The 23,424-nt window shown below is 41.0% G+C and overlaps 1 protein-coding gene and 1 long non-coding RNA gene across 5 annotated transcripts in view; one reads left to right on the top strand and one right to left on the bottom strand.

Moving 5' to 3' along the window:
- The first annotated feature begins 29 nt into the window (after nucleotides 1–29).
- Nucleotides 30–23,423, top strand: LOC125963377 (uncharacterized). Of its 4 annotated transcripts, none has more exons than XR_007475260.1 (4): nucleotides 30–166; nucleotides 7,075–7,153; nucleotides 12,341–12,452; nucleotides 15,009–16,275. It is a non-coding gene; the product is annotated as an uncharacterized LOC125963377 (long non-coding RNA). The 4 variants fall into 4 exon arrangements; XR_007475259.1 differs by lacking the exon at nucleotides 15,009–16,275 and adding an exon at nucleotides 23,136–23,423 and having other exon boundaries at nucleotides 31–166; XR_007475261.1 differs by lacking the exon at nucleotides 15,009–16,275 and adding an exon at nucleotides 17,477–17,606 and having other exon boundaries at nucleotides 31–166.
- LOC101281536 (aldo-keto reductase family 1 member C3-like) overlaps nucleotides 5,716–23,424 on the bottom strand; it is a 28,525-nt gene continuing 10,816 nt past the window's right edge. The window contains exons 2-10 of the mRNA XM_033409098.2: nucleotides 22,291–22,436; nucleotides 20,450–20,617; nucleotides 18,282–18,398; nucleotides 17,512–17,589; nucleotides 16,406–16,528; nucleotides 11,152–11,261; nucleotides 10,276–10,441; nucleotides 9,604–9,686; nucleotides 5,716–6,333 (exon numbers count right to left, since the gene is read on the bottom strand). Of these exons, the coding sequence (XP_033264989.1) occupies nucleotides 6,291–6,333; nucleotides 9,604–9,686; nucleotides 10,276–10,441; nucleotides 11,152–11,261; nucleotides 16,406–16,528; nucleotides 17,512–17,589; nucleotides 18,282–18,398; nucleotides 20,450–20,617; nucleotides 22,291–22,377 (975 nt within the window). The 5' untranslated portion in view covers nucleotides 22,378–22,436 and the 3' untranslated portion in view covers nucleotides 5,716–6,290. The remainder of the gene's footprint in view (nucleotides 6,334–9,603; nucleotides 9,687–10,275; nucleotides 10,442–11,151; nucleotides 11,262–16,405; nucleotides 16,529–17,511; nucleotides 17,590–18,281; nucleotides 18,399–20,449; nucleotides 20,618–22,290; nucleotides 22,437–23,424) is intronic.

The following is a 23,424-nucleotide window of genomic DNA, read 5'->3' as shown; positions in this document are numbered from 1 at the left end:
ATCAGGTGTCCACCATCGAAGCCGCCGGCCAATTGAAGTGTCCACCACCGTGCCGCCAGCGAATCCCGGCACCCACTACGGTGGCGTCCCTCGGAGCCGCGCGGTAGCTGTAGAGGTGATCTGAAGCACGGAGAAGATACCTGTCCTGGGCCTGGGCATCTGGAAGGTGAGGCGGCCCCGTGGTCGGGGAGGGGCGGCGCCTTTCCTCGGCGCTCCCTGACGTGGAGGGGCCACCTACCTGGACACCCGCGGGGACACCCCCGGGACACCTGCCTCAGCCTCCGCAGGCCCAGCTGATCGCCCGCACCTGCCACAGGGCTCCTCCTGTGTTTGAAAGATGGAATATCTAGATATAAGATTTTCTGAAAATGGAGGTTGTCCTTATTCATATTGAGTCCCAATCATAATTATTCAGAAATAACGTCCGGGAAAGCCCAGAAGAAAAGTTGGTCATGCTTGGATAAGGGCGGGAAGATTGGCAGTCACCTCACAGATCAGAGCAGCAGCCAACCGGAAGATTGGGGAAATGTCTGTATCAAAGAGACAAATGCTGCCATTGCCAGTTTGGTTTTAAAAAGAAACATTGATTTTTATTTTTTTTGTTTTTTTTGCGGTACGCGGGCTTCTCACTGTTGTGGCCTCTCCCGTTGCGGAGCACAGGCTCCGGACTCGCAAGCCCAGCGGCCATGGCTCACGGGCCCAGCCGCTCTGTGGCATGTGGGATATTCCCGGACCGGGACACGAACCCGTGTCGCCTAGCATCGGCAGACGGACTCTCAACCGCTGTGCCACCAGGGAAGCCCTAAAAAGAAACACTGAAACTTTGTCTTCTTCCCCGTGTAAAAACCTGATGGTGGAAGTACTTTGGACCTTTCTCTACTTCGGACTTTCTAATTCCTGTCAGTGATTTAGACATAGCACTAACTAAAAAGCTTTTCAAATTTGCTTTCATTTAAAACTTAGTCTTTGGTAAAAAGATATCCATTTAAGAAGTCACATAGGGGGCTTCCCTGGTGGCGCAGTGGTTGAGAGTCCGCCTGCCGATGCAGAGGACGCGGGTTCCTGCCCCAGTCCGGGAAGATCCCACATGCCGCGGAGCGGCTGGGCCCGTGAGCCATGGCCGCTGAGCCTGCGCGTCCGGAGCCTGTGCTCCGCAACGGGAGAGGCCACAACAGTGAGAGGCCCGCGTACCGCAAAAAAAAAAAAAAAAGAAGTCACGTAGGAAGTTATTGGATGAGTAGGAATTCGAATGATCCACCCTTGCTCATCAAAATATTATTTAAATTATTTCTTCTATCCACTTAATTCGTAGAGGCCAGGGATGTAGTTTAATTCATTGTGGTTTGGTAGAATGAGTTGGAATTATTTCCTCTTTACCTCTTGTCAGAAAGATTTTGTTTTAAAGTGGGGTGAATTCTGACTTGAAAATTTTGTAGAACTATGTGTGTGTTGTGTTTAATTGCTTCATTTTAAAAATAACTATAGGACAATTGAGCTTTATTTCTTCTTGAGTTAAGTTTTTCTAGGAATATTTCCATTTTATTTCATTTTTCCAAATTGTCGGCTTCTAGTCATTGATAATAGTTTCTTAGATTTTAAATCTCTATTTTTATCTATATGTACTGCTTTCCTTTCATGTCATTTTTTTAAAAATTGGTCTCCTCAGTCTTGTCAAAAGTTTGTCTACTTTAGGGAATTCCCTGGTGGCCCAGTGGTTAGGCCTCCACGCTCCCACTGCTGGGGGCCCGGGTTCGATCCCTGGTTGGGGAACTAAGATTCCACATGCTGTGCAGCGCAGCCAAAAAAAAAAAAAAGGACAACAACCAAAAAGTTTGTCTACTTTATTAAGATTTTTCAAAGAACTAACCACTGGCTTTGTTGATCTTCTTTATTGATATTTGATATTCATTCTTATTTTCATAAGTGGTTCTTCTAACTTTGAGGTGGACACTTAGTTCATTAGCTCCCAGCCACTCTGAATGTGTTCTCACTAAATGAAGATCATTATACTGATGCATCTCGTGGGGTGATGTCAAGTTCAAGTGAGAAAGCGCCTTGTGAGCTGTGAAGCCCTTTGGGAACATTGGGTTTAATGGTCCTGTGAGCCGTCCCGGGCCTCTTCCCCTGGTTCCAGGCCCCTCGCCTGCTAGAACAACCCCGTTCACAGTGAGCATTTTCTTTTCCGAACTTCCGCATTCCTGATAGAGTCCATCTCGTTCCTTTGGGTCTGGCAGATGCTCTGTGTGATGGATTATCTTTGTGTGCGCATGTTACCTTCACACTTGGGCTGATGGTCTTTGTGGGTAGAGGGTGAGCCTGTACCTCCTTGCGGCTCACCTATCATCTTTATTCATCCTAAATTTATTTATTCCTGTGTTCCATTCTGGAAACACAGCCTCTAGCTCAGTTATTTGCAAGCACTAAAAATACCTAAAGCGTTTTCCCCAAATAAGTAAAGGAATTTGAACTTAGAATAACTATAAATCCTTTCTGACTCTGACATTCCCTAATTTTAGGACAAAGGGATAGGAGTACCAGTTCAGTAACTTCATTTTTTACGGATCATTGGCTGTGCATTCTAGAGTGCAAAGGGGGAATTAGGGTTGGCCTCTCCTGAATGTGGGTAGTTTACTTCTGTTCCTTGTTTTGCAGGCGGCCCCAGGGGAAGTGACAGAGCAGTAAAAGTTGCAATAGAAGTGGGCTTGTACCACAACGAGAATGAGGTTGGAGTGGGGATCCAGTGCAAGGTCAAGGAGGGCATGGTGAGGCGGAAGGACCTGTTTATTGTCAGCAAGGTGGGCCTTCCCTGGCAGAGAGAGCGGGCTGCAGACCGCTCAGGACTGGGCCACGAAATGGGGGGAGCAGCACAGGGAGGGTTCTCCGGTCTCCTCACGCGAGCTGATGACTCCACCTGTGCTTGAACCAGACAGGACAGGACTTCTGCAGCTTCGTGCAGATGCTGGGATTGGTGCGGTCAAGGGGTCGGGGACAGCATGACAGGCAGAGGTGACCTCTTGAGCAAAGGCACAGGGTATGGGACAGCGCGGGGTACAGGGGCCCATAAGAAGCTTGACGTTCCTACATGGAAAAATGTTAGGCAGCAGAGATGCGAGGCTGGGGAAGCAGATGGGCCGACGGTGGAAGTCCGGATGCCATTTGAGGGGCTTATTCTTTTCCCCTTAGATAAAGGACCACCGCTGAAGGCTTTGAAGTAGGGAGCTTGTATTCTATGTAAGAGAGACTTGTGTTGTGTCGAGGTGATCGTAGCCGCTGAAAGAAGCACGTGTTTGAACAGGAGGCAGGAGACAGGCGACAGTAACAGCCGTAGAGGCGGGGGTGATGACGGCCTGAACTAGGATGCAGGTCAGGACGGGACAGAGAAAGGATTACAGACATCCTGGAAAGGATTCCTCCTACATTAGGCTGAATGATCGCTGCTTGGGCGTCTCCCATGAGAGCACCTTTTCTGAGAATCTCATGGTGTAAGCTGAGCTGTCGCTCATCTTTTTAGACTAAACAAGAAAAACGGCTTCATTCCTAGTGCAGCTCTACTTTAAGTCATTGTATTAGTTTCAGTAAAGGATGTAGCAACTGTGCATCAGTCACAGTAACAGAGAGCGGAAGATGCCTAGAAAGCGAAACAAGAGAGGATGATTCAGAAACGACTTATGTATGTTTGGAATCCAATGTTCAGAGAATAATACTTAAAATAACGATAATAGCTGTCTTGCACTTACTGTCAGCTAATAGTATGATTTTAATGATGTACCAGGCACTGTTTTACACTTACTTTCTCAGTTAATCCTCACAAGCCTGTAAGGTGGGGACTGTCGTTAACACCCCATTGTACAGGTGATGAAACTGAGGCACAGAAAGTCTTAGTAAGATTATCGGTCCCAGAAGCAGGTACTCAGGTCAGACCCTCTTACCCTGCCTGGGGAACTGCCTCATTTTCTAGGGGTCCCTGCAGTTGGCTGCCTAGGTGGTAGAAAAGTAAAAGGTCTCAGATCACTCAACAAATAGCAGAGTAGAATTCTATTTATGAGTAATTAAGAGCCAACAAAATAAAACAGAGGGCTTCCCTGGTGGCGCAGTGGTTGAGAGTCTGCCTGACGATGCAGGGGACACGGGTTCGTGCCCCGGTCCGGGAAGATCCCACATGCCGTGGAGCGGCTGGCCCTGTGAGCCATGGCCGCTGAGCCTGCGCGTCTGGAGCCTGTGCTCTGCAACGGGAGAGGCCACAACAGAGAGAGGCCGCGTACAGAAAAAAAAGAAAAGAAAAGAAAAGAAAGGAATCCAAGAGGGAGGAGCAGGAGTGGAGCCGGTGACAATTTTCTAGTTGCTCATTTTACAGTAAACTTTTATTTTGTGAGAACTGTAAATTCACATGCTATTGAAATAAATAATACAGAGAAATCTCGTGTCCCCTCTGCTCAGCTCCCCGCAGCGTTACCATCTTGCAAGATGACAGCCCCATGTCATGACAAGGATATCGACAACGATAAAACCCACTGAGCTTATTCAGATTTTCCCAAATTTGTGCTGGGCGTGCATTTAGTTCTGTGCAATTTTTTCACCTATGTGTTTCATGAATCGTGGCCACAGTTAGGACAGAGAACTTCTCCATCACCAATCCCTTTTCTAACTGTTCCCCCCTCTCTTCTGCCCCACTCCCTCCTTTAATTTTCCAGCTTTCTTGAGGTGTAATTGACAAATAAACTGTATGTGTTTTAAGTGTGCAGTGTGATGATCTGACACACGTGCACATTGTGAAATGATTCCCACAATCAAGTTAACTCCCGTCACATCACATAGCTCCCTTTTTTGTGTGTGGTTAGAAGGCTTAAGATTTACTCTAACAGAGTAAGTAGTAGATACTAGTGCCATAAATATAAAAATCAATTTTTTAAATTAGAATAGTTATAATCTAAAAGTACTATCCTCATTGTCAATTCTATTGGTTGATTCCATGAAAGGACATTGGATGAGATTCATCACACTTTCTTTTTTTTTTTTCCCCAGCTTTAATGTTGTATAATTGACAATTAAAATTATAGATAGTGATGATCTGATATTCATATACATGGTGAAATGATCCCCACATGCAATCAAAGTAATTAACACATCCATCAACTGTCAGATTCCGTTTTTTGTTTTTGTTTTGGTGGGAACCCTTAAGATCTATTCTCTAAGCAAATTCAATTATACACTACAGTATTATTAACTACAGTCAGCATTCTGTACATGAGAACCTCAGAACTTACTCATCTCATAACTGAAATTTGGTACCCTTTGACAAACATCTCCCTGTTTTCCCCACTCCGATCACATGCATGTTAGATCTTTTGTTATTATTCCACAGGTCCCCAAGGCCCTGTTCCTATTTTTTTAAAAAACCTACTTTCTCTCTCTTGTTCCCACTGGGTAATTGATATCGCTTTATCTTCCAGCACACTGTTTATTTCCTTTGTTCCTTCAAATCTACTGAGGTTATCCACTGAGTTTTCAATTTTTATTATGGTATTTTTCAGTTCTAAAATTACCATTAGGTTTTTCTTTATGTCTTCTATTTCTTTGCTAGGACACTATTTCCTTGTTGAAACTTTTTACTTTTTCATTTGTCCCCAGTATGTTTGTAATGGCTTGTTGAAACAGTTTCATGATGGCTGCTTTAAAATCTTGGTCAGATAATTCTAATATCTCTTGGTGTCATCTTGGTGTGGGTATCTGTAGCTTGTCTTTTTTAATTCAATTTGATGCCTTGTTTTAGGTATAATGAGTAATTTTTTATTGAAATCTGGACATTTGGGGTATTGTGTATTCATTAAGTTTTAGATCCCTTTAAAAGGTCTCATAAAATTATATAGTGCAGCAAATTCACAGAACAAAAGGGGAAAAAACACACAAGAACTACAGACAGGTGAAAAGCCAGACTTCGAAAATTTGGAAAATATACTATGGTTAGCTTTTTCTGGGGGATCCATATCTCCTATGATCACTTCCAGGGCTGACAGCATTTCAACCTCAGTTATACAGGGAAACAAAACAAAACAGATAAACCAAAAAAGCCAAAGCAGCAGTAGGTTGGATTGTTTGAAATGTATCTTTATTTACTTTGGGGGAAAAAGACTGGGTTTAGAGATTTTTATTTCCTGCTCCAGGGACTCCAGCCATATCACGACTGATCAGGCTAAGTGACATGCAACGAAGCAGGTACATTCTCATCCTTGAGATGTCCTCCAGTCATCAACCCAAAACTGAGAACTCTGGAGCAACCACAGACACTGCTGTTAATATTCAACATGAAATGGATAATTTGGATGATGAGACAGTCTAAAAGATAAAGGGAGAGTCTTAGTCAAATAACTGTTTCTGGGCTGGGTAAAGAGAGATTTCTTTTAAACTGCCTTAAGCATGAGAATTAATGTAGTTTTCTTTTTTGGACAAGTACAAACCCAACAAGTTTTATAACAACCATATACAATTGTATTACAATGTAATGAACACACTGTAAAAATAAATATACTTACATGCACTTGGGCACACACACAAAAATAAACCAGTATATTCCATTTTTTAGGTATATTATTCTACAACTTAAAGAGATAAACTATTTGCGTTGATATTATAAACTCCCAAGAGGGCAGAAATAAGTTCTTCCTCTTTTAAAACAGTGCCAATCTGGTTTAATACCTAAAGTTAACAAATATTTCAAGGTGATGATGTGGAAGGTGACAAGAATATCACTGTTGTTCAATTTCTTTCAAGCACTCAGAAATAATTTACCTATGACTTTGCTGGGTGAAAAATTATATATTAGATCTAGAGATAGAGTGATTATAATATAAGCCACTTCAACAGGGGTTTCCATTTTTAGCAAAGGAAGTGAACTGTCTTTGTATATATAAAGTACAGTAAGTCCCCTATATGCGAACCTTCAAGTTGCAAACTTTCAAAGTTGTGAACGTGCGTTCCATCAACGTCAGGCATGAGTGAAATTACAGCTTGCCCGCCATCTCCTACTACTGATGATCCTTCAGCTCTACCATCTCCCATCTCCTCTCCCTCCTGCAGGCAGTAACTCTTCTTGCCCGTTCACTCGATGCCAGCCCCTGGATGCCAGGTGTTGTACTGTACTACTGTACTTTTCAAGGTACTGTACTGTAAGATTAAAAATGTTTTCTTTATTTTTTGTGTTTATTTGTTATGTATGTTTGTGTGAAAAGTATTATAAACCTATTACAGTGCAGTACTATATAGCCGATTGTGTTAATTGGGTACCTAGGCTAACCTTGTTGAACTTACAAATGCGTTCTCGGAAGGAGACTCATTCTTATGTAGGGGACTTACTGTAATCATTTTCGAGGTAGGCAATGCTAAACCACTGGATAATTATTGTTGATTAAAATGACTGATATTAATTGTTAAAAATTACTACCTGCTTCTTCACTGTCCCTTACTTTTCCCTGTCTATCATTTTCTTATATTATTCATTCAACAAACATTTACTAATTACTCAGAGAGAGGGCAGTTTTTTAAAAATCCTTCCCTACGAATCTAACGTTCTGTGGTAAACAGAAAGTAAACAGAATAGGTTAGCAAACCACACAGTATGTTAATTAGGGAGGTAGGCCAAGAGAAAAAGGGAGCAGGATGGAGGGGAAGGAAGGGCTGTACAGGGCTGCATTTTTAGATAAAGTGACAGAGAAGGTGTCACAGAGGTGCCATCTGAGTTAAGACTGACAGTGGTGAAGGAGTGACCATCCAGGTATTTGGAGGAAGAGCGTTCTGGGCAGAGGGAACAGACAGTGCAAAGGCCCCAAGATGGGCCTGACGCATGTGGGGGACAGCAAGGAGGCCACTGGGCTGCACTGGAGTCAGAAGGGGCAGAACAGCAGGACTTAGAGGCAGAGGCATGGGGAGACCATATCCTGCTGGACTTTGTAGGTTTTGTGAGGACTCTGGCCTTTACTCCGAGTGAGAAGACAGGCCACCAGTTACCGAGACAGGATTTCCCCACCAGACCTACTATTTTTTTTGTTTGTTTTTTGTGGGGGGTTTTTTCCAGAAAATAGTAGTGTTTTTATTTTTTATTTTTTTTGATTTAGTTTAATTTTTATTTTATATTGGAGTATAGTTTATTTACAATTTTGTGTTAGTTTCAGGTGTGCAGCAAAGTGATTTAGTTATACATATACATATATCCATTCTTCTTCAGATTCTTTTCCCATATAGGTTATTACAGAATATTGAATAGAGTTCCCTGTACTATATATTTTATATGTAGTAGCATGTATATGTTAAATAAGTCAGACAGAGAAAGATAAATATCATATGATATCACTTATATGTAGAATCTAAAAAGAATGATACAAATGAACTTATTTACAAAACAGAAACAGACTCACAGACATAGAAAACAAACTTACGGTTACCAAAGGGGAAAGGTGTTGGGGAAGGGATATTAGGAGTTTGGGATTAACATATACAGACCTACATTTTTACCTCATTCACTCTGGTGAGTATGGGCAGAGACAAAGTACAGAAGCAGAGAGAGCAAATAGCAGCCAGTTAGTTGATCAGGAAGATTCTGATACAAGCATGTGAGGTATGTGGGGTTTGGAGGGGGAGGGTGGGTGCAGGTACCATCATGAGCTCAAGTGTAGACTTGATAAGTTTGAGTGGAGTAGAGCAAATGGATATACAAGTCTTGGTCCAGGGCCTAGGTCTGGGCTGGATATAATTTGGGGGAGTGTATATTTACCCAGTGTTTAGAGCACGGGACTAGATTAAGTACCAAGGATGAGGATGTGGATAGAAAAGAGAAGACGTCCAAGGATTGAGCCTTAGGTCACTCCAAAGTTAAGAGGTCAGGTTGATGAGGAGACACCTGCAAAGACCAGGAGAAGGAATGGCATGGGGGATAAGGGGAAACCAGATCTGCAGTGAAGAAAGCATAGCTGAGAAAGTGTTTCTAGGAGGAGTGACCCACTAGGTAAAATAAGATGGATGAGAATCACTGCTGGGTTAAGCAAAGAGGAGGTCATGGCTGACCTTGACAAGAGGAGCTTTGGCAGAGAGGAGGGCAAATGCCTGGTTTGTGTGGGTTCAGAAGAGAATGGGGAGAGAGACAAGAGAGGAAGAAAGCATGGACTTCTTCAAGAAGTTTTGCTGTAAAAGGAGAAACGGGGATGGTGGGGTGAGCTGCAGATGAAGTCAGTTTGAGACAGAGCTTCTTTGAAGATGAGGGAATGTTCCAATGCCTCTAGGAGTAATCTCATGGGGAGGGGAAATCTGATGAAGTAGAGGGAGAGAGAGCAGGATGTAACCAGGTTTTAGACCAATGAGTAAGACAAAGAAGAGAGAGGAGACTTGAAAATATGTGCAAAGGATGTCCTCGTATTGATTGATCCTGGAATTTAAGCAGAGGAAGGACAGAGGGGCATGGAGTAACAGGGGTATGAGGGCTTGAAGGAAAAGTGTTTTCCATCCACTTCCCTAAAAGAAGAGGCAAGAGAAGACCCTGCCCTTTGTGGATTAGAATAAATGGAATTCCTTCATTACCCTGCTCCCCCAGCATCTACAATGGAACAGGGTACTTACGAATCTTCTTCAAAATAGCGCATGTTTCTGTTCAGTCCATCTAGACTTTGCATATCCTCTGGGGTCAACTGGAATTCAAAAACCTATCAGAAATGTGAGAAGATCAATTCAATTTCCTGGAGGCAATTACTGCAGCCCCTACATGCCCCCCACATGCAGATACACACACACACATTTATGTAGGAATTTATGTAGGTTTCATGAGACAGTTGTCATGAACTTGGGATTCATTCCCTGACAAAAGTCATGGGCATTTGTCCATTCAAAGAGTTGAGATTAGCAATTCAGGTCACCCTCAGAGACTTGTATTGAATAGCTGTGGTGGTAGCCAAGGAATCCTTGAGATTTTTGAGCCCAGGTCTCACTTCAGCTAACTCCTTCATTTTTTTAGCTGAAGAAATCAAGGGATGATTTACTCAGGGCCATACTGCTGAGTGAAAACCAGGACTGAGACTCAAACCTGACGCTCTGTTGACTGTTCTTTACAACCACCATGCCTCCTCGCTTGTAGGATTTGGAGGACAGGACAGTTAACTATAGCACATATACGCATAGAATATACAGGGAGATAAGCTTTGCCCCAATACACATTGGGAGCCTCCCAAATAACCCATCCCAGGGAAAACGATGTGCTTCTGTCAGCCCCCTGCTGCCCCAAACCCTACCAGGTACCTGGAAGTTCTCCTTGAGCCTCTTCTCATTGAAGCTCTTGGCCAGAGCAGCCACCCCTCTCTGCAGCTGATAGCGCAGGGTGACCTGGGCTGGAGTTCGCCTGTGCTTTTCAGCAATGGTGTTGAGTACTGGATCCTGCAGGAGAACTGGATTGTCCTTTTTCACCCTGGGAGGGAGGCAGAGGTGCTATGTGTCTGAGGTTGTGTATCCGTTCTACTTGGGGATAGTTCATTCAGGTTAGGGGTGGTTGATCCTCTAGAATCTTCCTCATTACCTTCTGGTTGTCTCAATATTTCTTTGGCTTCTTTTGGTAAATCCAAAGAAGGACAAGGGAAAGAAAGGGAAAATCGGGTAGTTTTTTCATCTTTTAAACATTTCTGAGAAACTTAGTAAAAGATTGAATAAGTCAAGAAGACAAAATTGTTGTCCACAGTAAGACCCAATGACCACCATCATAATAACCAAGAATTTTGTAAGAATTTGCTATTGCAAAAAATGCTCTCAACTAATTGTCTCCATTTTGTCCTCAACTGTTAAAAGGTACACATCTATATTTCTTGAAGAGATAAAGAAACTAAAACTTACAGAAGTTGTAACTTGTCTCATATCCCTCAACTGCTAAGTGTCAGAATCATGGCTTGGAATTACCTTGTCACTCTTTAAATCCAAACCTTTTGAATTGGATGAACATTTTAATCAGTAATAATTACTTTATTATTCAATAATGTTTTATTGAGTCCTCACAATGTAGGCTAGGTAAAGGGTTTGCAAAGATGGATGATTCCTCTTGACTATACTTAATTTCCTCCAGACGTTCAGAGATGTCTCCAGAAGGCACAGCATCTAGGGTCGGAATACCTTTATAGAGATCATTACCATTTTTTCCTTAAGTCAGAGCCCAAGGTAGCATATGCAACAAGGAGAATGTCCTTGGACTTGCAGAACTCCAGCAGTTTGCTCTGGTTGAGGTAAGGGTGACATTCCACCTGTAAATTGCCAAGCAGAAGTATTGGAGTGTAGGACCAGCAGGATTGCCAGCACCAAATTACAAGGAACATACAGTGAATACAGATTCATGGTACCAGAAATACTTAGAAATACCAGGAACTTGGGCCAGCAAGTGACTGTCAGCCACAGCTGTACCCATGGTGCACCAAACACAATAGTTTTAGTGCCTAAAAATGTCTTGTGCTTTACCTGTTCATCCCTCCTTCCCTCCCCATGAACGCTTTGCAACCACTGATCTTTTCTTTCTTTCTTTCTTCCCTTTTCTTCCTTCCTTCCTTTCCTTCTTCCTTCCTTCCTTCCTTTCTCTTTCTTTTTTTTTTTGGAGCACTTTTGGTTTTACAGAAAAAATCGAACAAAAAATACAGTTTCCATATTTCCCTTCATTCCCTCTCCAATTTCCCCTATTATTGGCCTCTTACATTAGTATGGTACATTTATTAAAATTGATGAGTCAATATTGGCAGATTATTATTAAGTAAAGCCCATAGTTTACATTAGGGTGCATTCTTTGTGATGTAAATTCTATGGGTTTTGACAAATGGATGATGTGTATCTTTCATTACAATATCCAACAGAATAATAGTTATCCTGTCCTAAGATTTCCCCTGTGTACCACCTATTCATCCACGCTTCTGTCCCTTTGTACCCCTGGCAAGCACTGATCATTTTACTGTCTCCATAGTTTTGCCTCTTCCAGAATGTCATAGAGGTGGAATCATACAGTAGGCAGAATTTTCAGATTGGCTTCTTTCACTTAACAATATGCATTTAAGTTTCCTCCATGTCTTTTTCTCGCTTGATAGCTCATTTTTAAATTGCTAAATAATATTACATTGTAAGGCTGTCCCAGAGTTTGTTTATCCTTTCACCTCTGGAGGGATGGAGGGACATCTTGGTTGCTTCCAAGTTTGGGCAATTATGAATAAAACTGCTATAAAACTCTATGTTCAGGTTTGTGTGTTTTCAGCTCCTTTGGGTAAATACCAAGGACTACAATGCTGGATCATATGGTAAGAATATGTTTAGTTTTGCAAGAAACTGCCAAACTGTCTTGCAGAGTGGCTGCACCATGTTGCACTTCCATCAGCCATGAATGAGAGTTCCTGTTGCTCCACATCCTCACCAGCATTTGGTGTTGTCAGTGTTCTGGATTTGGACACTTTTAACAGGTACATGGCAGGAGGGTGGCCCCACCCCATCTGTGGTTTTTCTCTCTGTGGTCTCAGCTACCCGCAGTCAACCATGGTCTGAAAATATTAAATGGAAAATTCCAGAAATAAACAATTCATAAGTTTTACATTTCACACTGTTCTAAATGGTGTCATGAAGTCTTGTGCTGTCCTGCCCCATCCCACACAAGACAGGAATCATGCCTTTGTTCAATGTACCCACACTCTATATGCTACCAGCCTGTTGCTCACTTAGTATCCATCAGATCATCTGTTGTGGTATCACAGTGCTGGTGTTCAAGTGACCCTTATTTTACTTAGTAATGTCCCTAAAACACAAAATTAGTGATGCTGGCCATTCAAATATTCTCTCTCTCTCTCTCTCTCTCTTTTTTTATTGGAGTATAGTTGCTTTACAATGTTGTGTTAGTTTCTGCTGTAAAACAAAGTGAATCAGCTATATGTATACATATATCTCCTCCCTCTTGGACCTCCCCGCCCCCCATCCCACCTCTCTAGGTCATCACAGAGCACCGAGCTGAGCTCCCTGTACTATACAGCAGGTTCCCACTAGCTACCTATTTTACACATGGTAGTGTATCTATGTCAATCCTAATCTCCCAGTTCATTCCACCATCCCCTTCCCCACCTGACATGTCCACATGTCTGTACTCTACGTCTGTGTCTCTATTCTTGCCCTGCAAATAGGTTCATCTGTACCATTTTTCTAGATTCCACATATATGCATTAACATACAATGTTTGTTTTTCTCTTTCTGACTTACTTCACTCTGTATGATAAACTCTAGGTCCATCCACATCTCTACAAATGACCCAATTGTGTTCCTTTTTATGACTGAGTAATATTCCATTGTATATATGTACCACATCTTCTTTATTCATTCATCTGTCGATGGACATTTAGGTTGTTTCCATGTCCTGGCTATTATAAATAGTGCTGCAATGAATATTGGGGTGCATGTGTCTTTTTGAATTATGGTTTTATCAGGGTATATGCCCAGTAGTGGGATTACTGGTCATATGATAGTTCTATTTTTAGTTTTTTAAGAAACCTCCATACTGTTCTCCATAGTGGCTGTATCAATTTACATTCCCACCAACAGTGCAAGAGGGTTCCCTTTTCTCCACACCCTCTCCAGCATTTATTGTTTGTAGATTTTTTGAGGATGGCCATTCTGACGGGTGTGAGATGATACCTCATTGTAGTTTTGATTTGCATTTCTCTAATAATTAGTGATGTTGAGCATTTTTCACATGCCTCTTGGCCATCTATATGTCTTCTCTGGAGAAATGTCTATTTAGGTCTCCAGCCCTTTCTTTTTTTCCTGCCCATTTTTTGATTGGGTTGTTTGTTTTTTTGATATTGAGCTGCATGAGCAGTTTGTATATTTTGGAGATTAATCCTTTGTCAGTTGCTTTGTTTGCAAATATTTTCTCCCATTCTGAGGGATGTCTTTTCGTCTTGTTTATGGTTTCCTTGGCTGTGCAAAAGCTTTTAAGTTTCACTAGATCCCATTTGTTTATCTTTGTTTTTATTGTCATTACTCTAGGAAGTGGATCAAAAAAGATCTTGCTGTGATTTATATCAAACAGTGTTTTCCCTTTGTTTTCCTCTAAGAGTTTCATAGTGTCTGGTCTTATATTTAGGTCTTTAAACCATTTTGAGTTTATTTTTTGTGTATGGTGTTAGGGAGTGTTCTAATTTCATTCTTTTACATGTAGCTGTCCAGTTTCTCCAGCACCACTTATTGAAGAGACTTACATTAGTATGGTACATACTAATTTCTCCATTGTATACTCTTGCCTCCTTTGTCATAGATTAAGTGACCATAGGTGTGTGAGTTTATCTCTGGGCATTCTATCCTGTTCCATTGATCTATATTTCTGTTTTTGTGCCAGTACCATACTGTCTTGATTACTGTAGCTTTGTAGTATAGTCTGAAGCCAGGGAGCCTGATTTCTCCAGCTCCGTTTTTATTTCTCAATATTACTTTGGCTATTCAGGGTCTTCTGTGTTTCCATACAAATTGTAAAATTTTTTGTTCTAATTCTGTGAATAACACCATTGGTAATCTGATAGGGATTGCATTGAATCTGTAGATTGCTTTGGGTAATGTAGTCATTTTCACAATATTGATTCTTCCAATGTTCCAAGAACATTGTATATCTCTCCATCTGTTTGTGTCATCTTTGATTTCTTTCAACAGTGTTTTACACTTTTCTGAGTACAGGTCTTTTGCCCCTTAGGTAATTTTATTCCTAGGTATTTTATTCTTTTTGTTGTGATGGTAAATGGGATTGTTTCCTTAACTTCTCTTTCTAATCTCTCATTGTTAATATATAGGAATGCAAGAGATTTCTGTGCATTAATTTTGTATCCTGCTACTTTACCAAATTCATTGATTAGCTCTAGTAATTTTCTGGTAGCATCTTTTAGATTTTCTATGTACAGTATATTGTCATCTGCAAACAGTGACAGTTTTACTTCTTCTTTTCCAATTTGTATTTCTTTTTCTTCTCTGATTGCCTTGGCTAGGACTTCCAAAACTATGCTGAATAATAGTGGCAAGAATGGACACCCTTGACTTGTTCCTGATCTTAGAGGAAATGCTCTCAGTTTTTCACCATTGAGAATAATGTTTGCTGTGGGTTTGTTGCATATGGCCTTTATTATGTTGAGGTAGGTTCCCTCTATGCCCACTTTCTGGAGAGTTTGTTGAATTTTGTCAAAAGCTTTTTCTGCATCTACTGAGATGACCATATGGTTTGTACAAATTTCCAAGACTGAACCAAGAAGAATTAGAGAATATAATCAGACCAATCACAAGTAATGAAATTGAAACTGTAATTAGAAATCTTCCAGCAAACAAAAGTCCAGGGCCAGATGGCTTCACAGGAGAATTATATCAAACATTTAGAGAAGAGCTAACGCCTATCCTTCTCAAACTCTTCCAAAACACCGCAGAGGAAAGAACACTCCCAGACTAGTTCTATGAGGCCACAATCACCCTAATACCAAAACCAGACAAAGATATCACAAAAAAAGAAAATTACAGACCAATATCACTGACGAACATAAATGCAAAAATCCTCAACAAAATTCTAACAAACGGAATCCAACAACACATTAAAAAGATCATACACCATGATCAAGTGGGATTTATCCCAAGGATTCAAGGATTCTTCAATATATGCAAATCAATCACTGTGATACACCATAATTAACAAATCAAATATTCTCTTACTGTGCTTAGTTCCCTGACCAGGGATCGAACCTGCACCCCCTGCATTGGAAGCACAGAGTCAACCACTGGACTTCCAGGGAAGTCCCATTACTGTACTTAATTAAAATTAAACTTTATCATAGGCATGTACATATAGGAAAAAATATAGTCTATATAGTGTTCAGTAATATCCATGGTATGGTTTGGGGCATCCACTGTGGTGGTGGTGGGTGGGGGGAAGTGTCTTATCCCACAGATTAGAGAGAACTATTGTATCTCACTTTTGTCTTAATTTGCAAATCTCTAATGATATGGGATGTTTAACAATTTTTTCATATGCTTATTTGCTACCTGTTCAGGCAAACCTTGGAGATACTGCAGGTTCAGTTCCAAGCCATCACAATAAAGCATATATTGCAATAAAGGAGCCACATATTTTTCAGTTTCCCAGTAAACATAAAAAGTGATGTTTACACTACACTGTGGTCTATTAAGTGTGCAATAGCATATGTCTAAAAACTACATACCTTAATTTAAAACGACTCAATTGCTAAAAAGTGCCAAAACAGTTACAATAGTAACATCAGCAGCTAGTGTCCAAAGGTACAGTACATGAGAGGGGAGCGCCATTGGTGACTTTGTTGAAGTGAGAAAAGAGTAAGCTGATAAGGAGGGACAAGAGGTTGGGGGGCCAATTGGTGGGGTTCACCTGGTTGCAGACGGGCTTGTACTTGAGCCCTGGCTTGTTCAGGATCATCTCCAGCTGCTTGCAGTTAAAGTTGGACACCCCAATGGACTTGGCCAGTCCTGCGTCCTTACACTTCTCCAGGGCCTGGGGAGGAAGAGGTGGTGAGGAGTAACTGGCTAGAGAAGCATAACAAATGGTAGCATGCTGTGGATGAGAGACAGTACGTGATGCAGATGTCAGTAAATAAGACAAGAATTGGCCAATAGGAGGAGAATGAGAAACAAAATAGTTTTTGAAATGGGTAAGGAGATAGAGTAAGAATGCAAGCAGCCAAGGCAGGGCTAAGAGATCCAGTGCGATCTTTAGCTAGCACCTAAAATAATATGATAGAACAATATCAGAACAAGCACCAGGAGAATGGAGGTTGAGTCAGGTGCAGCCTGGGAAACAGGAAGTGGCCATGCCATCTCCCCGACCACCAGCTCCTTGTTTTCTCTTTGACCTCATTTCCTATTATTGACCACCAAATTCACTCTGTTCCAGCCACACATGCCCCTTTGCTGGTTTTTGAACATGGTAAGCTCTCTCCTATCTTAAAATCTTTGCCTTGATTTTCTTTATGCCTGCATCACTCTTCCTCCAGATACCCACTTAATCTACTTAATCCATTAATCAATTAATCAATTTCATTATCCATTTAATCAATTTCCTGCAAGCCTTTGGTCAAATGCCACCTTCTCAAAGAGGCCTGCCCTGTCCATTCTGTTTTTAATTGCCTATCTGTGCCCCAAACCCAGCCTGGCACACTCAGTTCCCTTACTCTTTCTTATACCACTGCATCCTTCCCCCCCACCAGTAGCACCTACCACTCTAGGGGGTCAGAGACCTTGGTTTTGTTCATGGATGTAGCTTGAGTACTTAGAAGTACTCAGTAATCATAAGCACTCAGTAACCACTTATTGAATTACTAAATAGAAGAAATGTGAAACTGAGGCAGAGGGACGTTCAGGGACTTGCCCAAGTCTACACAGGGGGCAGAATTGGACTACATCCTCCTCTCCTCAATTCCTTTTCTGTCCTCTCCGCCCCAAGGTGCAGAGATATGGCCTCTTTGGAGCTTCACTCACCTCCCATGTGGTACAGAGATCCACTGTGTCAAAAATGATGTTTCCATGTGTGTCCTTTGGGAAAAAGTCCTCCCCAGGCTGGAGCATAGGAAAGAAGAAGAGGTTGGATCAAGCTATGTCTGGCCTCAGCCAATATGTTTGGAGCCTTTAGACCTTGAGGCTAATGGAACCATGTATCCTTATTCTTGAAAGGAATGGTAGTACATTGAGAAAGTACAGTTCCTAGAAATGTTTTTAACCCCTAAAGGTTTAATAAATATTGTTTGTGTCAAGGACAACTTGAGATACCCAAGACCCCATCCTAGTGAGAGCCCAGAGTGGTACCATAGCTGAATGGGCTCCTTTGTCCCAGATCCTTGTGGCATAAAGCTTTTCCATCCCTGCTTTCCACCTGGAGGTGGTCTTTTGAGAGACGGACTTGTCACCATCTCAAGGGCTGAGTCTCATCCTCCTTAAATTTTCTGTGCCTTCACAGGTCTCTACACTGGCACGTTCCCCAGACACCAGTGGGCATGAGGTTGAAATTCAAGAGTACAGGGACTTGAAAATATACATAGTTGTCCACAAGATCAAGGCAAATACATTGAAACCAGTAAACCCATCAGTCTGGGGCTGGAATAGTAAACTGGGATAGGGATAGTTGCAGAAAAAAACAAAAAGAGAGAATATTAAAGTATTATATATGATTCTTCTCATTTTCACAAACTATATCCTCTTTTTACTTAGCTACTAATGATGTTGATTACCAAAGTAAAATTACTTTCGCTAACCTTCATAGCTATTGGGAAATGAATAAGATAAAGATCCACATAGCTCAGTTGAAGTTTCCTCAGTGAGCTTTCCAGGCAAGTTTGGACCAATTCTGGACGGAAAAAGGTGCTCCACAACTGCAGTGGTGGAAAGAGAAGTGGGGTGGGATTATTTAAGAATATTTAGGAGAGATTAATACAATGGCAAATAAACAACAACAACCAAAAACCCGCTCGTGGTCGTTGGGAAGTGACAAGTCATCCTGTGGAGCTCAGGATTCTTTATCATCATAGCTTATTTTCACATTGAATTAAGAAAGCATGGTAGAAAGTTAAAATATGGTCTTACACAGATGCTCTCAAAACTGAAAATACAAAAAAGAATTATTTGCTTTGTTTGTGCAAGATATATCCCTGGGTTCTCCCTCAAACATCATAAATTATAATATCTGGAGACTGGGCTAGGAAACTGCATTTTACTTTTCATTTTTTTAAGAATTTTTGATATGGACCATATTTAAAGTCTTTATCAATTTTGTTACAATATTGCTTCTGTTTTATGTTTTGATTTTTTGGCCCCAAGGCATGTGGGATCTTAGCTCCCTGACCAGGGATTGAACCCACACCCCCTGCATTGGAAGGGGAAGTCTTAATCACCCGACCACCAGGGAGGTCCCTGGGAAACTGCATTTGAAACAAGCACATCAAGTGATGGTGATTCAGGAAATTCTATCTTGGCTGCATTCAGTTGTTAGGTTTGCCAAAGAAAGCTAGGCCCTTTAGGAATTTGGGGGGGAGGGCATTTTAGTTACTTCATTTTAAGAAATAATAATCTAAGGAAAATCCATCAAAATAACTACAGGTAAGGAAACAAATGGATCCCATGTAAAGAAGATTAAAGCTGAGAGTTAAGAGGGTAGTGCTCTAGCAATACCTCATCTAAACAAAGTCGTGTGGAGAGATTCACATTCTGGAGCTAGAAGGAAGAAATATCCATTCATAGACCAGTATAGGGTTCACTATCATGGACACCAACTCCCTCCTCTTGGGCTACTTTACCTCAAATTCAAATGCTTTTTTTCTAGCAGTAGTCAGTTCAATGAACACGATGGGGAAAATTCCTCTTGTGTTCCATTTCCAATCCAACTTAAATACTAAGTTCTTTTATTTGTTTCAGATGTGATATCAGTGGATATAAATTATATTAGTAAAAATGGCTTGAAAGTTTAAAAAATGCATTAGAAATACTTTTATAAACATGAATGTTATCCTCATATCAGTTCTGTGGTATTATATTATTTTTCCTACTTCATAGGAAAGAGAAATAAATGTCTATTGACAGCGCAATAGACTGAAATATAAAGACTAAGACTTAAAGAGGTTAAAAGACTTTTTTTGGTTAAGAAATTTCACAAAGTCAAATCTATAGAATATTAGAAAACTAAAATTTGATTGTAGTTTCCAAAAGCCTACACTTTCTGACTAAATTGCTTTACCTCACACTACAGCTAAGAAAGATTGTCGCTTCATCAAAACTTGAGTATAGGGCTTCCCTGGTGGCGCAGTGGTTGAGAGTCCGCCTGCTGATGCAGGGGACATGGGTTCGTGCCCCGGTCCGGGAAGATCCCACATGCTGCGGAGCGGCTGGGCCCGTGAGCCATGGCCGCTGAGCCTGCACGTCCAGAGCCTGTGCTCCACAACTGGAGAGGCCACAACAGTGAGAGGCCCGCATACCGCAAAAAAAAAAAAAAAAAAAAAAAAAAACTTGAGTATAACAGAGTTGGAAAAGCCAAATCCATCCCTGAGTTTGAAAACATATGATAATAATAACAGCTAGTATTTTTGAACATTTAAAATACATTAAATATTTTTAAAGATTTACATGTATTTTTTTGAAGTAATACTCATAAAAATCCTGTGAGACAAATATTGTTATCTTCATTTACAGCTTGGGAAACTAAGGGACAGACTTTAGTTTGTCCAAGGTAAGTAAGTGGCAGAACCTGGATTCAAATATAGGAAGTCTGACCACAGAACCCACATTCCTATTCAGCTGTTCCAAACCAGCCTTCTCATAGTTCAAGGTCTGAGAGTGAATGAGAATTAAACCAATGAGAAAAGACATATGCCAAGAAATGATTCAGCTAAGAGTGAGCTTCCACAGATACATATGCGACTATACACAATACCTTTGTAGTGTAGAATAAGTCACCCCTCTTCACAGTGCCATCTGCAATCTTCATCTGGATGGCTCTCCCAATTTCTTCTTCATTTTGGTACGTATAAGCTGAATCAATATGGCGGTAGCCTACGTCGATTGCTCTCTTGATGGCCTTTTCTACCTCACTCTTAGCAACCTAGAAGAGCATGAAAAGATAAAGACCTACTTGATTCAGGAACAGATGACCAATTCCATAAGCAGAGCTAGTCAGCAGAACCCATTGTTTTTCTAAGGGTTAAGAGCTAGTGGTGACAAAGCTTAATGTTGACCTATGACCGGCAGTAAATATTTAACAACTGACTCTGAAGGAGTCCTGATTTGTAGTATTAGCCAGTTTCTATGGTGGAACTATTCCCACCATTGCTAATTTCACGCAACCGATGCTGGGAAAAGACTCTTACAGTTGAATCTTTGAGCTCATGAGCTGGTCCCAGCACATCACATCATGAACCCTCTATTTCTGGACTTACACTATATACATGTATAGATTTACACAATATAGAGATTTACCTTTCTAAATTAACTCACTCTGTAAGAGATCATTAAACTGGTTTCAACCCGGAAATCCAATGCCAAAAAATGATCAATGCGATGATGATGTAACTTCAGAGAGAATAAATTTGTGATTTACCTTTGTAAACTTGGAGAAACACTTCACACAACATTTGAGGAAGAACTAAAATGTAAAAAACAAAAAAAAAACCCTCTTTTTTTTCACTTAAAAATATCTTATAATTAATTCCTTCTTTGGTTACTAAGTTCATCCTTAGCTAATATTCTCCTTCACAATTTTGTTATTCTTCTTAGCTGCCTACTGTTCTGCTGGACCACCAGGCTGGACTTCTGAAGTTACCTATCGTTTTCACAGCTCCATTATCCCCTCTACTTCACTCAGTAATTAAAAGGTCTTTTGGGTATATTTTTTTAATTTGCAACTCCTGATGAATTGACCAGTCCCATGGGGATGAACTGACTGTCCACAGATGAAAGAGCCAAGTCAAAGTAAAAGCAACAGTCCTGCTAGTGTCCTTGTTACAGACCTCAACAGCACACTCCACGTGGCTCTCCTGCTGGGAATCAAGCATGAAGTTCAGTCTTCCAAACAGAGAGAGAACTTCCAAGTGCCACATGCCTCTCCCCACAGCACAGTATTCACAGCCTGACCTTTAAGAGACTATTTTCACCTCAGACCACCAAAACTCCCTCTAAGATGAATCTTGTCTCTCTTTCTCCGGGTCCTTTTGCCCCGGAGATTTCTCTGGATGCTCTACGATTGGAGGTGGTTGGGGACAACTTGGACATTAGAAATTACAGAGAAACTTCATCACAAGAAATTTGCGGCAACATCTCTGATACGTGGTAATCAAGACAACTGGGTTTCACTGATTCTAATCTACTGTGGAATGGCTACAACTGGACAGCAAATGAGAATAAAGGGAAAAGATGGACCCACCCCTGAATTGCTGAAAGATGAAGAACTTCTGTATCTCTTGCTATAGCATCAGAATCACTTGCCAGCTCGTTAGAAATGTGGATTTTTGAGACTCATCCCAGATCGAATGAATCAGAACCTTTGTGTTATCAAATGCAGAGCCCCAAAGTCTGCATTTTAAACAAGATCCTCAGGTATTTTCATGCCTATTAAAATTTGAAAAGCACTGACAATGCACAAAATAACCTAACCTGGAGAGAAGTGTACTACACATTAAGAAAGTGTGGTCCATCTGAATTTCCCAAATTCACACAGTGACTGGTCTTGATCAGGACCCAAGTCTGCTACTCCTCCATCTCCAATACCATTCTGATTACCTGAGGAGGGGCAGAAGTGCCCAATCCCAGCATAGGCATGAAGAATCCATCATTCATCTTTAAAGAAAAAAGTCTCGTTTGACTCATCTTCTCTCACTCTTCTGGCTAAACAAACACTAATTTTCCTCTTTATTAAGAGAAATCTGCTGAGGGAAGAAAATAGTATTCAATAAAATTGTTATTTTTTTTAACAGCTTTAATGAGATAATATTCACATATCATAAAATCCCCCCCTTTAAGGAACTCTGCTCAATATTATGTAACAACTTAGATGGGTAAAGAACTTGAAAAAGAATAGATACATGTATATGTATAACTGAATCACTTTGCTGGACACCTAAAACTAACACAACATTGTTAATCAACTATACTCCAATGTAAAATAAAAAGCTTAAAAAAATCACCCCCTTTAAAGTATACAATTCAGTGGTTTTTAGTATATTCATAGAGTTGTTACCACTACACAACTTTAGAACATTTTCATCATCCCCAAAGAAACCCACAATCATTAGAAACAAGTCCCCACCCGTCCTTCCCTTCAACTCCTGGCAATTGCTTTCTGTCTCTATAGATTTGCCTATTCTAGACATCTGATATTAATGCTCTCATACAATATGTGGCATTTTCTGACTGCCTTCTTTCACTTAGCATAATGTTTTCAAGGCTTGTCCATGTTGAAACTTGTATCAGTACTTCACTCCATTTTATGGCTAAATAACATCCCACTGTATGGATATGACACATTTTATTTATATATTCATCAGTTGATAAACATTTTGCTTTTTCTACCTTTTGGCTATTATGAGTAATTCTTTTTTTTTTTTTTTTTTTTTTTTTTTTTGCAGTACGCGGGCCTCTCACTGCTGTGGCCTCCCCCATTGCGGAGCACAGGCTCCGGACGCGCAGGCTCAGCGGCCATGGCTCACGGGCGCAGCCGTTCCGCGGCGTGTGGGATCCTCCCGGACCGGGGCACGAACCCGCGTCCCCTGAATCGGCAGGCGGACTCTCAACCACTGCACCACCAGGGAAGCCCAACCTCCTTGTCCTTTTACTCTGACCTCTGACGTTGGCCCCACTGCCTACAACTGCTTCTATCTCTGTCTTGCTGAGTATTTATTTATTTATTTATTTATT

Source organism: Orcinus orca, chromosome 2 (assembly GCF_937001465.1).
Source record: "Orcinus orca chromosome 2, mOrcOrc1.1, whole genome shotgun sequence".
Classification (NCBI taxonomy): Eukaryota; Metazoa; Chordata; class Mammalia; order Artiodactyla; family Delphinidae; genus Orcinus; species Orcinus orca.
This window is presented reverse-complemented; position numbering and strand designations above follow the sequence as displayed.